We start from the raw sequence: 22,101 nt of genomic DNA, 5'->3' as shown, positions 1-22,101 counted from the left end.
GGCCAGTTAAATGGCTAGAGATGGAGTGAAGCTTGGAACCCAGACAGTCTGACTCCACAACTAGTAGCATGAACCCCGGCACTCTGGCACCTCTGAGCAACTCATCGGAGATCTAGGCAAAGTTCTCACAGAGGCCTTAGAAGCATGGGACGTGCTAAACAAATTATGCCAACATTTCCCATGCTGGGGGTGCTCACAAATGTTTCTCAATAAGGTTTCAAAGTAAAATGATGACAGGATGACAGGACCTGCTCCAATGATAACTTTACTGAGTCACAATATGACTTGTTTTAAAATGTCACATTTCCCAGGGACACCTGGTAGGCTCAGGTGGTAGAGTGTGCAACTCTTGATCTTAGGGTTGTGTGTCCGAGCGAGCCCCACATTGGGTGCAGAAATTATTTAAAAAACTAAATGCAATATTTCCAAAATATAAGATGTTAATATCCAATTAACCAATCCAAAAGATATCCAAAAGATGTTAATATCCAATTAACATCTTACTCCATAGAACAGAAAGCAAGAAATGCTGGTTTGTGTTGCTAGGGTCAAAAAGTAGCCAGTGTTCCAGAGAAAGGAGGACATAAAACAGCCTAATACTTCTCAATTTCAGGTCTCACAACTCACTCACTGAATTCTGCAAGGATATAGGTGATCTCTCCTTCACAGGTAGGCAGCTGTGCAAATATCCTCCTAATCTCCTTTCCCTTCCTCTTCAAACTAGCTCAAGCTACCTCAGGGAAGTCTTCTTCCATCCCTCTCGTGCTTCCATTGTGAACTCCCCAGAGATGACCTCAACAGGGCTGACCATGCAATTAGAAGGCTGGTGAGGTAGCTCTAGCATGAGGGAGAAATGATGATGTTTTGAAAAGTGAAATTAGGCATTCATAATCAAATTCTAGAACCCATGAAAGCCTCCAGAATACTATTCAGAAGCTACATAGCCATCTACCTTCTATTCCTTCCTCTACCCAAGGAAAAGACTCAAGAGGGATATAATGATATATGATGATTGATGGTGCTGGTCATATTACAATCACCTCCACCACCACTACTACTATTATTGAATTACTTGTTCATAAATGTCTAGTTCTCAAGTTTGCACACTGGATCCATTTGACTCATACCATTTCCTAGTTTTCCTTATTCTCCTCTGGTGGGTTCTGGTTAATCTTCCCCATAAGCCCCTCTTCCCTGCTCTGCTACACAGGTGTTGACACTCCTCCAGGGTTCCACCTTCAGCCCACTGAGTTTCCTCATCCTTCTTGCTTCCTGGGCATAATCACTTCCCCTGTCATGGTTTTATTTTCTCACAAGGGGCAGATGACTCCCAAATCTCCTTGTCTAGTTCAATCTTGGCCTCAGGACTTCATAGCCTCACATGCCTCCCAGAAATCTCTGGCTAAATGTGCCACAAGAGTCTCAAGCTCAACAAAGCTAAAACTCATTGCTTGCCCCTTACCCATGTTTTTTGCACATTTTTTTTTTCCTATCATGGTGATGCCATTTTTCACCTAATTACTCCTGCTACAGATAGGAGAGTCATCTTGGACTCCACCCTCTCCCTTGGCTGCATGTCCAACCCCTAACTCCCCTCATGACTCGCCCTTTCTAAACATGCCTCGATTCATCCTTTCTGCTATGGTCTGAATGTTTAGATCTCCCTGAAATTCATATGTTGCATTCTAACCCCCCAAAGGTGATGGTATTAGTAGGTGGGGCCTTTGGGAGGTGAATAGGTCATGAGGGTAGAGTCTTCATGAATGGGATTTGTGCCTTGAAACCCCACAGTGCTCCCTCACCCCCTCCGCCATGTGGAAGACACAAGAGAAGTCTGCAACCCAGAAGGGGGCTGTCACCCAACAATGTTGATCTTGGATTTCCCAGCCTCCAGAACTGTGAGCAATTACTTTCTGCTACTTACAAGCCCCCCCAGCCTCTGGCACTTTGTTATACAAACAGCCCAAATTAGACTCAGATATGTCCTTTCAAACCTACCATGGCTGGTTTGGTTAGCCCCCGTCACTCATCCTCCTGCTGCATCAACCCCTGCTATCTCCATACTTCCGATTCCGACACCTCGAATCCACACTGTAACTGAAGGCATTTGCCTAGAACTTAAATCTGTCCATATCTGACCACCTAAAAATCTTTAGTTTACAGTGTAAAGGAGGGGCTTTCTGTGACCTTGTCCTCATTCATAATCTGGGGCAAGGAGGTCATCTCATCTCATGTACTTATTCTCTTTTTAAGTTTTGAAAGAAAATATGTATTTAAAAAGAAATCACACTCACAGTTTGGGGAGACTATTGTTACTTTCACTGTACCCTTACTATCGATCAGCACTCTGCCACATAGTCCATCTCTGTTACTTCATGCAATCCTCACAGTACCTCTAAGGGCTAGGTCTATTTTTGGGTGCATCTTACACATAAGAAAACAAAGGCCCAGAGTAAATTTGCCCAAGTGCACAGAGCCAGTAAGTGACAGAAGCAGGTCTTTACCCGGGCTCTCTAAACTGCTATCTGGGCATGTGTTTCCTAGGAAACAGAGAGCCAGGCTGGCCCACAGGACTCAGTGAGCATAGCATATCCACCAAGGAGGCAGAATGTGCAGTAGAGGAAAAAGGTAAGAAAAGCTCATCAAGCTCTGGCCTGAGGATATTATTTAAGGAAAATAAAATTTGTGTGCTCGCAAACCTTTATTTGATATCTTTTCCTCAAAATAAAATTTGGTCTGACATTCAACCAGCCACCTAAATACACATTTACATAATATGATACCAATTGAAAAGTCCAGAAATATGACTTCTACCCATAGCAAACCATTTAGGGAGTTCTTCATGTAATTCAATTTTACAGAGAGCCACATTTAAGGATTCACTGTCTATCCATTTGGACATCAGAAAAAATATATGCATAATTAGCTATAACATTGTATAGTCAGGTCCGTGTATATTCGAAAATAAAGGAACACATTTAAGTTCTGTCAATTCGCTTCTGGGTACAAAAAAATTCTGTGGGTTTTTTGTTTTGGGTTTTTTTTTTTTTTAAATGCATACAGGCATACCCTAGCTGCCACCTCTCTGCTGGCCCCCCTGCTGGGGGTGTGGGAAGCCCAGGCATTAAGCCCTTTCTTGGGGCCAATCGCCTCTTCCCTCCTGCTCCTGCAATTTCTCCTTTGCTGGTGAATTATCTCCAGGACCATACACATTTCTTTTGTTATCCCCATGTAAAAACAAAACCTCACCTGCCCTTGTCTCCCCAGTGCAACCAGCACGCAGCCCTACAGCTTCTCCAGTCCAACCCACCATTGGTGGACACACACTGTTGCCGCGGGCATTCTCACTGGCTGTTCCTGCAGCCAGGGGACCATCCCACTGCATATCTGGCCTACCTCCCTCGGGTCTCTCCTCCTCCAACTCCTCCGTGACCGCCCAGGCCCAAGTCGAAGAGTCCACTCAACACCACCACTGCCTCCCACCCCCGCCTCCAACTCTGGCAGACCCCTCACTACCATCGAAAAAATGCAACTAGATTTTTTCTTCATTGTTCTTTAACTGATATTAAATTGCATATTTGCATGTGTTTCTCTGTGTATTACTTCTCCCCTGCCCCCTGACCCCTCTGCCTGCACACACTAGTCCTATGAAGTCAGGGACTGTCTCTTCTTATTCACTATCTCTTATTCACTATCTCTGGTGACTGGAAGGGCACCTGGAACATAGGAGGTGCTCAATAAATACACATCCATTATGGAAATACTATATGCTACTAGACAAGATTGTAGAGCACCCAAACCTCTAGGTTTTGAAAGTCCATCTTTCTACTTCTTCAGACATTCTTAGTAGAATCAGGTTTGGGGGGATGCTTGGGTGGCTCAGTGGCTGAGCATCTGCCTTTGGCTCAGGGCGTGATCCAGGGTCCTAGGATCGAGTCCCACATCGGGCTCCCTGAATGGAGCCTGCTTCTCCATCTGCCTATGTCTCTGCCTCTCTGTGTGTCTCTCATGAATAAATAAATAAAATCTTTTTTTAAAAAGCAGGTTTGAGGAGCTGGAAAAAAAAAAAGACTTATCTTTTACCTTTCTGATGTTACTCGGATTCGTTCCTCATAGCTATTATTCAGACTTTCCGTCTTCTCGTGGAAGTATATTTCCACACACTGCTCTTCAAAATCATGAAGTCTTTTCAGATCCTCCTCACTCAGATAGAGTTCTATGTAAATAAGTATGGCACATAAAAAATCATTATTTGTCTTTAATAGGAAGCTGATACAGAATAAGAGTGGCTTTTCTTCCATTTGTGTTGAAAATAAAGTATAGCTTGTGTGATAAACTTTGCTGCTTCGTCACACCAAATTCCTAATAGTAATAGAGAAGCACTATGCAGAAACAAATAGAAATACCAGTTTGGATCTTTCCTATTATTCTAAAAACAGGAGTGGGGATTTGAAGATGACTCATGAGGAACACTTTCTGTTCAATATGCTCATAGGGTAGACTGTATCTACACATTAACCAAGCTTCATTATATTTATATGCATATGGGGAAAGAATCTCATTGTCATTTTTCCTCACCACCTGTTTTTTCTATCAAAATTACATAAGCAACCTGTAGGTTAAAATCAAGATAAGATCAAGTTGAAGTCTGTTAAATTAATCCAGCAAGTGTAAGAAAGTTTCACCTTGTTACACTGAATTTGTGTATACACTTGAACCTTGAGCAACATGAAGTGTGGGGGTCCACTTGTATGCATTATGGTTCATTTTGTTTTGTTGTTTTCCCAGTAAATACAGTCAAGTGATGTATATGTATTTTCTCTCCTTTACTATTTTCTTAATATAAACCTTTTCTCTAGCTCACCTTATTGTAAGTCTCAGTATATAACACATACATTACCCAAAATATGTATTAATTGACTGTTTATGTTATCAGGAAGGCTTCTGGGCCACAGAAGTCTATTAGTTAAGTTTTGGGGTAGTCAAAAGTTATACACAGATTTTTGAGTCCGCAGGTGGCTGGTGCCCCTAACCCCCATGTTGCTTAAGGGTTAACTGCATTAAGTTACTCTATTGGAAACAGAGACATTATTGCCAGCCACTGACTGAGACTATCCACTTTCTTTGACATAATCATAATTAACTCACAAAAAGACACATTATCATGATGTTGCGAAGCTAACACAATTCAATTGTCAGACTTCAGTGATACATTTCGTCTACCACCTTTGGCCCTCATTCTGATCTAACAGAAAGGTATACTAGCTTATGAACAAGTTTCTAACACTTGGAAAATATATAAATGGTGCTGCAAAAGGTTAAAAAGGGAGCATTCTCTTCCTTTAGTGGTTTCACTTAAATTAGGAAAAAAAAAACATCAGAGTTCCTTCAAACTTACTAGAAATCCAAACATTTCATTATTTTCCAATAAAATGAGACAAAAATACAAATTTTAAATTGAAAAGCGTGGCAAAGAGAAAACAATATTCAGCCATAAAAATATGTCCACAATTGCAATACACAATGTTTTCCGATCTTATGGTGTGAAAGAATGCTAAGATACTGAAAAAATCCAGTAACCACCCCCCAAAACTCTAAATACTCATTTTCATTAAGGAATCTCTTATGAGTGAGAAATTTTACAGTGATCAAGATTTGATCCTTCTGTGGATTCCTGAAAACAAAACCCAAAGACCAATCAATTCCAGTGACCGGTGCAGCTTGCACATGTGGAGCATTCTTGTGACTCTCCACCAGGTGGCACTGCTGCCCCATATGCAAACGTCAATCTTCACTAGAGGATTGGAAGAAGTTTTACAAAAATTCAAGATTTTTTCAGAACTCAGGATGAACACACCTCTATCCATCAGAAATTTACTTGAATTATATACCAGAATCTTCCTACAAGTGCAGATGAAGGTTAAGCCAAAATCTGGCCAAATCCCAACCAATTCCAGGATCTCTCCCCTAGTTGACACTCTCCTATTAGATTACAATAGTCCTCAGTCAATGCCTGCGATGGCTCTCTATTAGAAGCCTAAAGATTATAGTATAATTATAAGCCTTTAAAGTAACTTCCGTTGTAGGGTGCTGGGTAGGTCAATCAGTTAAGTGGCTAACTCTTGATTTCAACTCTGGTTATGATCTCAGGGCTGTGGGATTGAGACCGGCATGGGGTTCCACACTCAGTGCAGAGACTGCTTGAGAGTCTCTCTTCATCTCCCTTGCTTATCCATCCCCCATCTCCTCTCTCTAAAATAAATAAATCTTTTTTTAAAAAGTAATTCATCTGTGCTTTGCCTTCCTCATACAGTCTGAATCTATGGAGGGGATGAGTGCAGGAGGGAAAAGAAAAGTAAATCTCCAAAGTGACTTAAGAAGAGAAAAATACCTCACTAAGCCAATTACCAGCAGGAACAAAAGCATATCATCCTATCAACCTTGTCATAATACCTGTCCCCTTAAGAGCCCAGGGAAATGGAAGAGTACACAATCCCTTATCTGAAACTCCTGGAACCCAGTATATTTTAGAATTCAGAATTTTCCTTTTCTCCTTTTGGAAAGATAATATAGTGCATATGCCATAAATGAAGTAAAACCCCTAACTGAGGGGAGGGCAGTACCCTACAATCCAACACGTTATTTTTGTAGCAAAACCAGTGAATATTCATGCTACAATAGATAAAGAGAATAAACGGCTTCACAGGAGTCCCATCAGCCTCTTTTGTCCAAATGAATCTGTAACTTAAGAAGAAAAAAAGCTTTCTGTTTTCAGGGATATTTTGGATGTAGGAATGGAGATAACAATTGTGAATTTATGCCACCCCTTTTCTCTATGTGTAGGAATTATCTAGAAATGGGCCTGGTACCAATTGTGAAATTGCTTGAGAGAAACTACAATAGGTCTGTAAATCCACAATAAGAAATACTCTATTATAACAATTAGTGTGAGAGTCATAGCATGCAGTGAAGATGTGGATAAGCAAAATGAGCTAGGAGACTCTCAAAATAGGCAGACTTAAGTACGGCAAAAAGAAGAGAAAGAAGAAGAAAAGGAAAACAAGAATCTACGTTTCTGCATCTTGAATTGAAAATATGAAGCAACTATGCAGAATAACCTCCATTCTCAGTAGATTAGGAAGCAGAGAATCAGGACTCTGGTTAATAAGTGAAGCCGAGTCTGTCTTATCAATTTCCCTCCGTCCATGAGACCTTCTGTGACTCCTTTCTGTTTGGATTCCATCTTCAACAACAGGCAACGAGTACAGTTCACTGTGACTGCTCCCCAGGAGTCACTCTGATGAACTCCCAGGTGAAAGGAGAAAACACAGCTTTTTCCAAGTAACATAAAGCCTTTCCACACTCAAGGAGAGATTCTGTTCTTAACCTCTTCCTTTTTTCCAGAGTATTGGTTAATTTCCTCAAAAGGTACTACCACCACCTGATGAGATCAATGTATTTCCTTCCACCCAGGTCTTCAGCTAGTACTCTCTCTCTCTCTCTCTCTCTCTCTATATATATATATATATATATATATATTGAGTGACCCCCCCAGAGCCTTCCGCCCTGTGCCCTAAATTGAACTGTGTGTTTTCACCTCAGATCTCCACTCTTTACTCTCATGCTGGTGCCCCACCAATGAAAACTTACTTAATCCAACATCACCCTCCTCTTGGTCATTTGGGGCCTGATGATGGCAAAGCCGGCGAAGGAGAAGACCAACATGGCTCAGCAGGATGAAAGGTGGGGGCAGCCAAGGCTTCTGGTGGTAGGTCATGATGTAGCGATAGCGATTGTATTTCCATAGCTTATTGGAGATGGATTTCATATCCATGTAAACATTACTGTACGTTGTAGTGAAGAGAGGGATAATGTTTTAGTATAGCATCCTGAAACATAACAGATTCTCTATTTTACAACTTTTATGACTGGTTTGCCTGACATTCTCAGCAATTAGTCAATAAAAATTATAGCTATTGCACTTGTGATTCTTCATCTAGCCAAACAAGATGCATTTAATCATCTTCTACAATCAAGTAATGCTCATAAGAATAATAAACAAAAGATTGAAATTACAATCACAGAGAAAATGCTAATGTTTTAAAAGCAATGAACATATAACTGCCCTCTGTCCTATTCTTGGTTCCCCATCTCTTCTCAAAGAAGAAGCTCTTTTTGGTCCAGAATGGTAAATTATAAAATCATTAATGTTTCTATATCATCAACCTTATGAAGAGATTCTCCTACTGTCAAATGTGAGAACTGATAGAATAATCCTAGTTAAAATACTCAAGTGAAAGAATATTAATGAAGAAGTGATGGGGAAGAAAACTCAGTTCATCCTAAAATACCAAGAAGCAGAGCTTATATTTAGAAAGTAGATAAAATTGTTTACATTAACTTTACAATGAATATAACCTCTTAATTGGTAGGCTACCTTGGATTATCACTTTAAGGACATCAATATTAAAATGCAGATAGTACAATAAATACCGTTATAGAACCAGTGATGGAAGTTGTGGTGGGTGGTACAATTATTCTAAAACAACCTATCATCCCAAATTACTTAATGTGAAGTTTGTAACAGGATAGGAGTGGGGAGAGGACACAATGGAATGTCTGCCTTAACATTCTGCTTGGGCTAATGTTTAGTTTGTTTAGAGAAAGATGGCAAAGTCGTACTTGAGGAGGACAGCCAAAATTAGCCAATAAAAATACAGGAAACCCTAAACTTGAGCAAGGATAAAGAGAAGTAGCCAGAACTATTCTGGAGAAAGTTAGCTTAGAAAAAGAGGAAGGGGAAAGTTTCACAGAATCCATCAAGTAAATGATGGAAAGATAGAAAAGTGGTTTTTCACAGGAGTTCTCAAAGTGTGGTCTGAATCAGAATCAGCATCACCCGAGGACATGTCAAAAATGTAAACTCTCTGGCCTTAGCCCAGAACTACTGGAAATTGCAGCAGAGACATTATAGTGATCTGTGTCTCAGGAACCCGTCCAGGTGATTCTGCTGCACCAGCAAGTTTGAGAACCAAGATTAAATGCTGCTGTCACGGGATCCCTGGGTGGTGCAGCGGTTTGGCGCCTGCCTTTGGCCCAGGGTGCGATCCTGGAGACCTGGGATCGAATCCCATGTCGGGCTCCCGGTGCATGGAGCCTGCTTCTCCCTCTGCCTGTGTCTCTGCCTCTCTCTCTGTGACTATCATAAATAAATAAATTTTAAAAAATGTTAAAAAAAAAAAAAAAAATGCTGCTGTCACTCCAAGTCTGACTACAGCCTGCCCACCAGCAGGTGGCAATCTTCACAGTGTATTTCAGGGTTTTGGTAATTCTCGATATAAAGAATCTGGAATGGACCCCTGGACAAGTAGTCAGATCTGGGTTTCTCAGCTTGTTTGGTCCTCACTGTGTTCCTCTCTAGAGTGAGAGGACTGGTCTATGTGAGGATTTCTTAACCTTTCTTTTGACTCAACCTATCATTTTTGAGAAACAAAAATCTCATACTTAACACTCAATATTATTCGAAATGTCGAAAAAAAATAGCTACATTAAATACCAGTAAATGTTAGAAGTTTATAAAAAGAGATGACAGTTATCATATAATCTTGTGACAAGCAGAAAGGTATGTCTTCCCCCATGTATTTGCAATAGTCATTTTTTTAAGTATTCTGATTTATTTTTGCTTCTCTCTATTATTATTATTATTATTTTATTATTTTTTTTTTTTAGTTAGATCCCATCGCATTGATTTCTCTTCTCTTCTTGGGAAAAATTCATCAGCAAAAAAGACAGTAAAATATCTTTTCCTTATGGTGCTTATATTCCTGAAAAGGAGACCCATAAACAGGGAAGGGGGGAAGTATAAATAAATTATAAAATATATTTGTATTTATAAGTGGGTATAAAGAAAGAAGAGTAGGGGAAACCAGGCATGTCAAAGAGATGGCTGAGGGAAAAGGGGCTGTACTTTCAAATGTCATCCTTAGGTTAGGGCTAATGATAAAGGGAACATGTGAGCAAAGACTAGAAAGGGGTAAGAAAATGGATCACACCAGCAGGTGATGGAAGAGCACTCCAGGCAGAGAGAATAGCAACTACAAACACACCTGTGCTTGTTGAAAACCTATGAGGGGCCAGTGTGATTGGAGGGGAAAGGGTTAGGGGAAGAGGAGTGTGATGCATGATTTGAAAAGCAGCAGGGAAGCCAGATCACTGGGGTTCTCTAGGTCATTGCAGGAACTTTGAAATGGGATGCCACTGAGGGTTCGGAGCAGAGTAGTGACATCATGTGACATATGTTTTTAAAGGGTCACTAGGAGCTACCATGTTGATAAGAGAATATGGGGCCAAAGATAGAAGCAGAGAAATGAGTAGGAGGCTCTCTGGTAGCAGTATGGTTGGATTGATGATCTGTTGGGAGGCAGAGCCAACAGGAGTTCCTGACAGTTTTGAGACAGAGATACAAGTGGTATTGAGAATGACTCCAAGGCTTATGATCTGAACAGCTGGGGAAATGGAGACTTGACAGAAATTTGTGGTCTTCTGCATAGATTTGGGAAGGATGACAAATATATGCTGGGAAAGAGAGGAGATCAAGAGTTTGGACATTTAGAATTTTAGAATTCTATTATACATCCAACTGGTAGTGAAAGTGGGCAGCTGGATCTGTGAGGTTGGACTCTCTGAGGAAGAGATAGGGGATGGAAACATAAAGTAGAATTTGTCAGCATTATAGGACACTGACCAAGATCACCAAACAAAATGTAAATAAGAGATGAGTGGGTGCTTCGGTGGCTCAGTTGGTTAAGCGTCTGCCTTTGGCTCAGGTCATGATCTCAGGGTCCTCAGGGTCCTCTCAGGGATTGAGCCGTGCAATGGGCTCCCTGCTCAGTGGGCAGCCTGCTTCTCCCTCTGCCCTTCCCCACAACTTGTGTGCTCTTTCTCTCTCTCTCTCTCTCTCTCTCTCTCTCTCTCTCAAACAAATAAACAGAAACCTTTATTAGAGAGAGAGAGAGAGAGAGAGAGAGAGATGAGCAAGGTCTGGGACCAGGGACATTCCAATGTTACAAGTTAAGGAGGAGATGATGCAGAAAAGCAGACTGAGGGCAGCCGAGGTGGCTCACCAGTTTAGCGCTACCTTCAGCCAAGGGTGTGGTCCTGGAGACCCGGGATTTGAGTCCCACATCAGGCTCCCTGCTTGAAATGGAGCCTGCTTCTCCCTCTGCCTGTGTCCCTGCCTGTGTGTGTGTGTGTGTGTGTGTGTGTGTGTGTGTCTCATGAATAAATAAATAAAATCTTAAAAAAAAGAAAAGAAAAGAAAAGCAGACTGAGAGGAAATGAAAAGTGAGCTAGAAGAAAACAGAGAATAAGATACACTAGAGCCAAGAAAGGAAAAGTCAACAAGAACCCCACTGTCAGCTTTCAATCTCAGACACTTATTCTTCCATGATTCCAATTCGTTGCTTTACTACAATGCATGTTCTCCTTTCATTCTGCTTTTATTAATTTCTCTCCATTTATTGTTTTTTCCTCTTTTCTTGTGCTCTGTTCCCTATCTACCAGTAGTTTCATGCCCATATGTCAAAACTACAGTGAAAAAGGGGAAAAAAAGGAACACAGAAAACCCAAAGGTTTCATACTCAAAATAGATTTTGATTTAAATGAAATCATTTTGATTTAATTTTGATTAATTTTGATTTACATAAAATAACCATATTTAATTAAAATAACTTACTTGAAAAAAGCAATCAACAGGTTCACCATGATGATATACTGTACGAAGAGGTAGACAGCTTGGAGAAACGGAGTAAGAAAAGAACCAGGAGGGCAAGACGGGCGGCTTTCGCAAACTACAAATAAAGAATTTAAAAGAATGAGAGATAAGATGAATCACAGTCCTATGGTTCTACACAAATATTTAGCACATTAACTTAGCAGAATACCGCCAATTTTCGGCATCTTTAAGATCCAGATGAGTATTCTCCAGATTTTTTTTCTTTTACTCTGAATATCCACAAAGGTTTGATTTCTCCATGATGGCAAAATCCCCTACACACCATCTATATCTGAAGCATAGACTTCTCCATAAATCATCCAGTATGGCTCAAATACAACATCTCGAGCAAGACTCCAAGATGGAAGCTGCTTTGGCGAAAGGATGGCCTTGCGGGCCACTCCAAAGCTCAACAGGACTATGGCCATCAAGATCACAATGTAGAACATGTTTGCTGTCTGCAAAATAGCAAGGCACAACCAGAAGTTTACCACAGATTTGAAATTTAAAACAAATCAAATTGTTTTGTTTTAAAACAAAATCAAGCGCTAGCATCATTCATAATTACACCTCCAATAATAAGACTGTCTAGTCATTGACCAAAATGCCCTAGTCCATGAAGAGCTGGGCTTCCTGTGGCTAAATCACCTCCTTCTCTCTATACATGTTTTATGTTGATGTGGTCTACGGAGGAACAGAAATGTGCTGAGGGTAAAGAATTTGTGCTTAAACAAAAAATAGGGAGTATTCAAATTAGTCAAAAATCCTTATTCCTAGGATTATCTTCAGGAGTTGGTTAGAGTCTGAGAAACTGATCAAGTCAGATTCATTTCACTTACTAAATGTACATCACCTCAACCCACTGGTTCACTGTGGCAGAGATAATTATGCCATGAGTATCTTATGAGCTCCTTGGCATTTCTTAGCCAACCTTCCACAAAGCTGGGACCCTATGATCTATTCTAGCCAATGGCCTCTGGAGTGATGGGAAGTTATTTTACTTCCTGTCCAGAACAGTTAAAAGCCATTGGACTTTCTCCATCCCTCTCATTCCCCATCATAGGAGACCTTGGAAGCCACATGCTGACATGACTCCATCACCAGGTGGAAGGATTCTGGATCCCTGACTTATAGGGTAGAGGTCAGTCCCCATGAACACTCATTACACTTTGCATTAGGGAGAAATAAACCTGTACTATGTCACTAAGATATATTAGTTACCTCGGTATAGCCTGTCTGGTAAATACCAATGTCACCAAAATCAGAGAAAACATTGCCAGTCTAAAAGTGTAAAGAAAGAAAAATCTGTCTTTGGAGTCCAGAAGACACTCCCTTTTCTGTTCTTCTTTGTTTTCACATTATGATTCTTTCTCTAGAACTTGTCCCTTCCCTGCCAATGGGTATTTCAGAAGGAACAACCAAAGATGATCTGGAAGTACTGTACTTCCTAGAGGGTGGGTCTCAGGTCCCTCTACAGAGCCTGTTAGAGAAGGGTAACCCACCTGCACAGGAGGCTCAGGTGAAAGAGACAGGTAGTTCAGATTTGAAACCTGACCTCCCTACTTATGCCCTTGGGAGATCTGCTTAATCTCCATTTCCTTATATGTAAAATGTGGATAATAATAGTACCTATTTCATAAAGTCATTTTGAAGATTGAGTTAATAGGTACAAAGTACTTAGAACTGGGTGTGTACTATAATATGTACTATTTAAGAGCTGGCCAAGGGTGAGGAGATACTTTAGCAGAAAATATTACTGCTATCCTCACATAAACCTCACCCCCAAGAATTACCATGCTTAGAGACAAATTTGCTTCAATCATACTATCTGGCCCCTACCCAAAAAGCTAATAAGCAGAGTATCCAAATCAACGAGCCAATACACTCTCCTAGGACATTTGTGAAATACAAGTTCATGGTTTTAAGGAAAGCAGAGATGAAGTGAGCTGGATGTCTGGGCTTCTGTAAATAATTCTAAAAGTTAAACTTTTGTAAACCATGAAAGTAGGTAGAACCATCTGGGGTCCAAAGGACCCCAGAATATATAAGCAGACCATACTCACCATTTTTGCAATCATGGTCACATATGGACCTACATGTTGATTCACAGCAAAGAAGTCCAGGAGCCGTGAGAACCAGAATATGATGTCTATGCAGTATATCAGTCTTCCCGCTGTGTGCAAAGGAGGATCGCCCCACCGGAGGCCGAAGCCAACTGAAAACAGGCCAATAGCCACAGTTTCTATCACGTTCCAGTACTCACTAATCCATACCTTCACCTTTTGAGTAAACTTCCCAGGTTCTGAAATACAGACCTAAAAGAAGAAAGAAAGAGGGAAATTTAAAGAATGCGGTATATAACTCAAGAGCCTCATAATAACATTCTTTGGTACATCAAGTGCTTGCTTACAGAGAAATTTGAATCCCACCAAACCTTAGGTCACTTGGATATTTTATAGACTTCAGTTATCCTTGGCTAATGAACTACTAAAATAATTTTAGTAGTTAAACAAGTAGTAAAACAAGTGTGTTTTAATGTCACTGCTAGTGTGAACCAGCAGTTTGAAAAACAAACCAGAAGTTTAAAAAAAAAAAGGAGCAGCTTTTCCTAGCTTTCATGAATCCTAAGCTAACACAGGGGACCACCAAGACATTTTAAAACCCAGTATTACAGAGGATCTATATACCTACAATTCTATTTTCGTGAGGGATAGCCAAGTGCAGAGGACATTGGTTTGAAATCCACGAATCCTGCAATCTAGTCTTCCTACTGCTATTTAGTGGGTTTTTGAGAAATTACTAAGAATGCAATATTATAAATCACTATAAGAAATTACCCTTGCAATAGACTATCAGACAAATTCAAATTTAAAATAATTAACTTTTTTCCCTGAAGCAAAAAAAAAAAAAAAAAAAAAAGTGAATTCAGATAATGTTTTTTTCCTGAATTGTTTTCTATAAACTCCACAGTGGTAACAGGCAAGCAATATACATATAATTACTAAGAATACATTTACTTAGTATAGTAGTCATATTAGCTCTGGGACAAAATAAATGTATACAAATGCATAGACATAGAGATATATGCACACTGAGATACATATACATTGATGCATAAAACAAACTTGTAACTATACATGATTGCAGTTACAACTGCATGGATGCTAATTCTTTTTTTTTTTAAGTGACTCATTTGCAAAACTAAAAATGAAAATTTTGTATTGCTTTGTTTTTTGGACTACTTGCCTCAGGGATTTTCAGCTTCAATTTTCAAAGGTGTTTAGTAAAATAATTCAAAAGCTATAAATGAATTATTTACCGACTGCACAACTCTAGTCATTTCTGGGCCTAGTGTGAAATGGAGCTGACAGTATGCAAGCAATGGTAGGCTATAAAAATCAATCTTACTCGAAAAAAAAAAAAACTTCTGGGACATCAAATAGATGGAGGGCCTAACAGCAAAAATTAGATAGCATCACTCTAAGACTGATAAAACACACTAGGACTTCTACAAAAATAATTGCTTTCAAAGAGCAGCAACCAGAAAAGTATCTGGCAGGGAGTAAGGGTTAAGATCAGAGATTTTCCCCTAAATACCCTTCCTAGGGCAAGCAAATTAAGATCAGCATTGTCTGTCTCACCCCCACCCTTGACCCGCTGTCCGTTTTCATCATGAGCCCAAAATACCTCTTTGCAGAGATGTAGAAGACAAAGGTAGAAGGGATGACTCACCTCCCTGACTTTCTCAATGGCATTGGTGAAGATATAAATGATAACAAGCCACTCCTGCACGCTGGGCTGGGGCTGCATCTCCACCAACACAGTGTAAGTGAACAGCATGAGGAATGCCAAATATGCCATCTATGAGGGGGACACACATTCCCTAGACATGAGTGAGAGTCATAATGGAGAATGCCAAGCAGACACAAAGAGCCAAGCAGAAACACACACATAAGAACTTTAACATAATAACATGGAAATATAACTGGGACTGATTTTAATCTGATTTTAAGGAAAGCACAAGAGTCTGCAGCTTTCTAATACAGGATTTAATGGAAGGAATGAAGGTCATTGTTCTCAAATGCATGGAAGGGGGCATTGACTCATCTTGTTGGCTCCTGAACAGAATTTCCAGAACTCTGCACATGCCAGCATGGTCACTGTCAGGCAATCAACAAGGTGAGAGGGAATCACACACTCTCCCCTCCATCTAAGCATAGAAAACGTGTGTCCCAAGTACAGCAATGAGCAGTATCAGGAAGTACCTATTTTCAAATGTAATGAATTGTGATTTACTTCTGCTTGGGAGGTTTGGGGTTTTTGTTTGTTTTTATTTTTTTTTTTTCGTTTATTTAAGAGAAAGAAAGCACAAGAGAGAGAGCACAAGAGGGAGAAGGGGCAGAGTGACAAACAGACTCCCCAATGAGCAGAGAGCCCGACTCAGGGCTTGATGCCAGGACCTTGAAATCATGACTTGAACCAAAGGCAGATGCCCAACCAACTGAGCCACCCAGATGCTCCTGCTGGTAGTTTTATGTTAATTAAAACCTACTGGTTAGTAGAAAAGTATTGTCTAACTGTGAATCCTTGTAATTAAAAGATTATCGACATATTTATCTGCAGCGCTCAGCATGAGTATTCTAACACATGGTAGACATTCAAGAAATTCACGCTTAATTACTGTTTATATTAAACCTAGATTTCTAATATTTTCAAAGAATTAAGGCACAGTAAGCACACACACACACACACACACACACACACACACATATACATAATGATTAATAGCTTTGCAATCTTATCTGAAGTCTTTGTTTTCTTAAGATACATTTCCAGAAGTAGAATCGTTGGGCATACACACTTAAAACAGTGACACATATTACTCAATTATCCACCAGAAAGGCTTTACCAATTTTGACCGAAACCAACAATGCATGAGACAGTGCAGTTCTTTAAATAGACAGTGACAGTCCATGGTGTTCACTGATCGACAGATGTTTTAAAGGCCCAGATCAACTGAAAGAAGTGTGTGTGTGTGTGTGTGTGTGTGTGTTCATTCTCAAGGAGATGAATCATATTATTTTAACCTGAATCCCTATTTCTCAGATCTTTTTAAGCTCTACCTAAGTTTGGTATGTTATTTTCTCAGTTAAGTTCTACATATAGAATAGTTAAAACCACTTGTAACTACAGCTGCAATGATATTTACAGCAGGTGGTGTTCGGGACAGGCATGATGGGTATTGCTGTCTCTGAGTTAAAAACCTCTTGGAGCTACCATCAGAGCCTTTGGAATATTTTGTTGCATATTTACAAAAAGGGTGAAACTTCATCATTTGAAAGAAGATTTGATTTTTGAAATCAAACAGAACTGTGTATGCATTTCATAAGTATATGTAATAAATGTTTGAATGAAAAAGTATATATTTTGAAATATGACACATTTAGATAAATATCCTTTTAAAATCACACTTCATATGTTTTAGAAAGACACAATCTTGGCCATGAACAATTTAGAGTATATATAAAGCATCAGAAAAACAAATGCTATTAAATAAATTTGGAAAGCACTCATTACATTTAAAGTGCCGTTCATGATTTCTCTGTATCACTGTGATCAATATAAGATGTAGTATTTGTTCATAAATTTATTGTCCTCTAAAATTTTATTGTCCTCTATATATTTATAACCATATGCTATTGAAGATAAAAAGTAAAAGTTTTGCATTTTTTCCTCTATGTTATACATTATTCTTACAAATAGAAAATCAACTCAACTGCTGAATTCTTTGCCCAAGATAAGAAAAGAATCCACCTCCATCACTTAATTCTACAACCACTGTTGTTAAGGATTGTTCCACAAAGTTTCAAATGCTCCAGTTCCAGCAGAGCCAATGAAAAGCACTCAGGAAAGAAGAAAATGCTTGTTCTTTCACTCCCATAGTAGGAGTGATCTGCTCTAATTCCTCACCTCCCTCCAATCTCTTTCCTACTTTGTCATTCTCGTTGTTGCTTCCCCCCCCCCCCCCCCCGCCCCCGTCATGGCATTTCTACATTTTATCACAAGTTGGCAAATTGGGCATATCATTACCAAAATCATCATTAACTATTGTCCAGCATGAAGACTATATTTAATTGCTTCAATGAGACCAACCGTATAAAACCAAAACTTGACAATTGGAGCATTGTAGAACTCATAGATTTTCCTGGTCCATGGAAGGCTTTGGGGATCGCTCTTTGAATCAAAGTGCTGATTTTCATCTAGTTTCTCATCAGGGCCTCTTTCCAAATCATAGTCTTTCTGCAAAATAAATATAATCATTTATTGTCAGAGTCCTAAGTAAAATACTGACATTTGAGAACATCCAAAATATGTCATATATATGAATATAATAAATATATTAAAATTAATTGGCACTCACCTCCCAAATTATAATCTTCATCTTGGAAGGAAAGAAAACTATATGTACTGTATAAATCTTGGACTTTTGGGTAAGGAGCACAGGACATGTCTGAAATGCAAGCTTTAGTCTCCAATAATGAAACCTAGACAAACTAAGCATAGTTCCAAGGATTTAAAAATGATCCCTGTTCCTGTTCTGCTTTGTCTCCTTTATCAGTATTTTAGAACCTAAAAATATCATAAAAATCCCCATGAAATCCTTAATAGATAATACAGTTATTTCCATCACAGAGGAGAACAAAATGGACACCCAACAGTGATAAATTTTCCAATTCCTAGGAAACTCAGGCACAGCATTAGTTCTAGAATTCCAGCTTTGATAGAAATGGTTCTCCACTCATTTATAGCAGAAGTGCTTTGCCTCAAGTTCTTGCACTCTCTGAGCTTCAAGTTTCTTGAACCTCCTGCAACTATTTGCAAGTATTTGTGTTGTACATGCATTTTTCTAGGGAAAGCATCAAATCTTTCATCAGTTGACTCAAAATGTCAGTCCAAGGAGGTTAACCCTTGTCAGTGATGAGCAGTAAGTATCTGTGTGGCAGACAAGTGGTTGTGTGATGGACTACACAGATGTACAGAGAAGAGCCTTTTAAAAGTGGGGGGGTGGGAATTGAAAAGAAAAAAAATCACTTGTAACCTGGTTGCTTTAGGGAAGAGAGAACTTACGGATGATAAAAGAGAAGCAAAAGAGATGTTACTCTACTCCACAGAGCTCTGTGTGGTTCTAATTTTTAAATAGGAAATGCATTACTTCTGTGATCTGAAAAAATATTAAAAGAAAGGAATGTTCTCTGATGCTTTTTAGATGAATACATTTCTTCAACCTATCCACAAAAGATGTCTGCCTAGGGTCACACCTGCAAGACTGGTAAGATTTAGAAGCCTAGGAATAACTATTGCTTGAATTGTCCATAAAATTGATAAAATGTAATTTTTGAGGCTTCAGGCATCAGGATGGGCTACCTCAGTGCCTAATTAACTGCTGTCACTTATATCATTTGGGGCTGTGAAATCAGCATTGTGACCTAAGGGTGTAGGAAGTGACCTAGCTCCTAATAGGTCTGAAGTTGCCTAGAGTTAAAATAGCTTAGAACCAATGAGAAAAGTCATCATTTACTATGATTTTAATGACATCTGTACCACTTTAAAAAGACCCCAGAAAGCAATTTCAGTAATGACTATTTTATTAAATGACTTATAATTATTTTTTCTAGGTGTTTCTCATTAAATCTTATTTACTCTTGACAGTTTGGTATGGATTATAAAGTCCTCACTGAGCCTCTCTGAGTTGAACTCCGAGTCATCAACTATCATGGTAAAGACAATGTAAGAATATAAATTCTGGGACACCTGGGTGGCTCAGTCAATTAAGGGTCTGCCTTTGGCTCAGGTCATGATGCCAGGACCCTGGGATTGAGCCCCACATAGGGCTCCCTGCTCAGCAGGGAGTCTGCTTTTCCCTCTCCCTTTGCCTGCCACTCTGCCTGCTTGGGCTTGCTATCTCTATCTCTCTCAAATAAATAAACAAATACATAAAATCTTAAAAAATAAAAAGAATATAAATTCAGAATCAGGATGTCCTCCCCTGAAAAAATGAGTGGGAAATATCAGAAAGGGAGACAGAACATGAGAGACTCCTAACTCTGGGAAACAAACTAGGTGGGGTGGAAGGGGAGGTGGGCAGGGGGTGGCGGTGACTGGGTGATGGGCACTGAAGGGGGCACTTGATAGGATGAGCACTGAGTGTTATTCTATATGTTGGCAAATTGAACACCAATAAAAAATAAATTTATATATATATAAAAAGAAAGTAACAGTGTGGGCACCTGGGTGGCTCAGTGGTTGGGCATCTGTCTTCAGTTCAGGGCATGATCCCAGAGTCCTGAGATTGAGTCCTGTATCAGGCTCCTCACAGGGAGCCTGCTCCTCCCTCTGCCTATGTCTCTGTCTTCCTCATGAATAAATAAATAAAATCTTTAAAAAAGGGGGAAAAAAAAAAAGGATGTCCTCTCCTTCCCCCACCTTAGAAGAAGGTAAAGACAAAAATGTTTTACTTAACTTTTATTCTACTCAAACCTCAATATAATCAATCAAACTCTCTTTCTATCTCCCTCCCTCCCTCCTCCGTCCCTCCCTCTCCCCCAACCCTCTCCCCTCTCCCCTGTCCTCCTTCCTCTTTCTAACAGGAATCTGATCAGCAGGCACATAGAATAAAATTATAACTATATCAATTCTATTGCAGTTCATACCTATTTCCCATTGCTATTACTACCATCTTTCCCACTTAACAATGTTCTGATAAAACAGATTACTCTTCAACTTCAGAAAAAAAAATTTTTTAAGATTTTATTTATTTATTCATGAGAGACACACACAGAGAGGCAGAGACATAGGCAGAGGGAGAACCAGGCTCCCTGTGGGGAGCCAAATGTGGGACTCGATCCCAGGACCCCAGGATCACGACCTGAGCCAAAGGCAGATGCTCAACCGCTGAACCACCCAGGTGTCCCTGGAAAATATTTTTTCATTATGGTTTATCAACATGTCTAAGACTAAACTTGTCTTTTTACTTCCAAACCTGCTCCTTTTCTAAAAATTCTCATATCCCTTCAAGATGGCCTTGTTTTAACCATCAAACTTTTGGTCATATTTTCTATCTCCCTTCATCTATGCCCCATTTTCAAATATTATTTGACTCTTCATCTAAGATCTCTCTTTTTCCTCTTCATGTCTATTGCTACTAACTCTGGGAAAAGCCTTTAATCCTTCTCCTCTGGATGGGTACACCAGCCTATGCTCTCCCTGCTTTCAGCCTATCTTCCTGCTACATCATCCCATATACTGGAGACAAAGTAATTTTCCTAATGGTCACATCATCTTGCTACTCTGCTTATGTGAATCCACTGGCTATACATTACCTACAGGAAAAAAAACAGCACATTCCTTCATAGGATATACAAGAGTCTCCAGGATCTAGCCTCAATCTACTTTCCCAGCTATACCTGCAAATATTCCCTCCTTGTCCCATATCCACTACTACCTGGACTCTAGCCAAACCATAGAACTTATAATGCTTAACATACATCTTGCATTTACTGCCTCTGTACCCCTATTTACTATCTTTCCATGGAAATGCTAGTTCCACACATCAAGTCCTAGCTTCATCACCTCATACATGAAGCCGCCACCAATCTGTAATCCTTACCAACTGACACAATTGAGAAGAATCTTCTTCCTCTGGTTAAGTCATTCTGCCATCTTGCTATAATTTGTTCCTAGGAAAGCTCATGCCATCAAAAGTCATGCTTTCAAAGAGTTAGGCACTAGAAAGATTTAAAGTGCTCATGGCAAAGTTCTTTTGCCTGTAGAGACTTCAGTAAGGACTTTTATAAAATCTCAAAAAACAGATGCAGTAGTTGAGTCTATACAGCTTGAGGACAATGGCCTCCTTTCTCCAATTACCAGTTGTGTTTTCATTATATTAATTATCGCCCACTATTACCACAAAGACAAAGCACAAAGATCCACTAAAAGTACATCTATGTCTCATCTGTCTTCACTTTTCTCCCAAAATATATAACACAAATTGTGTTCCTTAACTAATCAAGCACATTATATTTAATTAGCATTGTGAAATTACACATTCCATCAAATGCTGACTCTGCCCCTACTCTCTGTTTAGCAAAATTCCAAACACCAAGCAGACAATTAAAAACTATTGTTCTGGGCAGTCCAGGTGGCTCAGCAGTTTAGCACCTCCCTTCAGCCCAGGGCATGATCCTGGGATCCCGGGATCAAGTCCCAACCTCAGGCTCCCGGCATGGAGCCTGCTTCTCCCTCTGCCTGTGTCTGTGCCTCTCTCTCTG

The 22,101-nt window shown here is 39.7% G+C and overlaps 1 protein-coding gene across 5 annotated transcripts in view; it reads right to left on the bottom strand.

Annotated features, from left to right (window-relative positions):
• Positions 1–22,101, bottom strand: part of TRPM6 (transient receptor potential cation channel subfamily M member 6) — a 155,187-nt gene that overhangs the window by 43,369 nt on the left and 89,717 nt on the right. For all 5 annotated transcript variants that reach the window (XM_041744711.1, XM_041744710.1, XM_041744712.1 and 2 more), the window contains 7 exons: positions 17,927–18,073; positions 15,506–15,634; positions 13,837–14,088; positions 12,057–12,231; positions 11,735–11,849; positions 7,651–7,844; positions 4,084–4,216 (listed from right to left, as the gene is read on the bottom strand). In XM_041744711.1, coding sequence (XP_041600645.1) covers positions 4,084–4,216; positions 7,651–7,844; positions 11,735–11,849; positions 12,057–12,231; positions 13,837–14,088; positions 15,506–15,634; positions 17,927–18,073 — 1,145 coding nt within the window. The remainder of the gene's footprint in view (positions 1–4,083; positions 4,217–7,650; positions 7,845–11,734; positions 11,850–12,056; positions 12,232–13,836; positions 14,089–15,505; positions 15,635–17,926; positions 18,074–22,101) is intronic.

This window comes from Vulpes lagopus, chromosome 2, assembly GCF_018345385.1.
Source record: "Vulpes lagopus strain Blue_001 chromosome 2, ASM1834538v1, whole genome shotgun sequence".
NCBI classification, from domain to species: Eukaryota; Metazoa; Chordata; class Mammalia; order Carnivora; family Canidae; genus Vulpes; species Vulpes lagopus.
The sequence above is the reverse complement of the archived record's forward strand: the minus strand, read 5'-3'. Positions and strand labels throughout refer to the sequence as shown.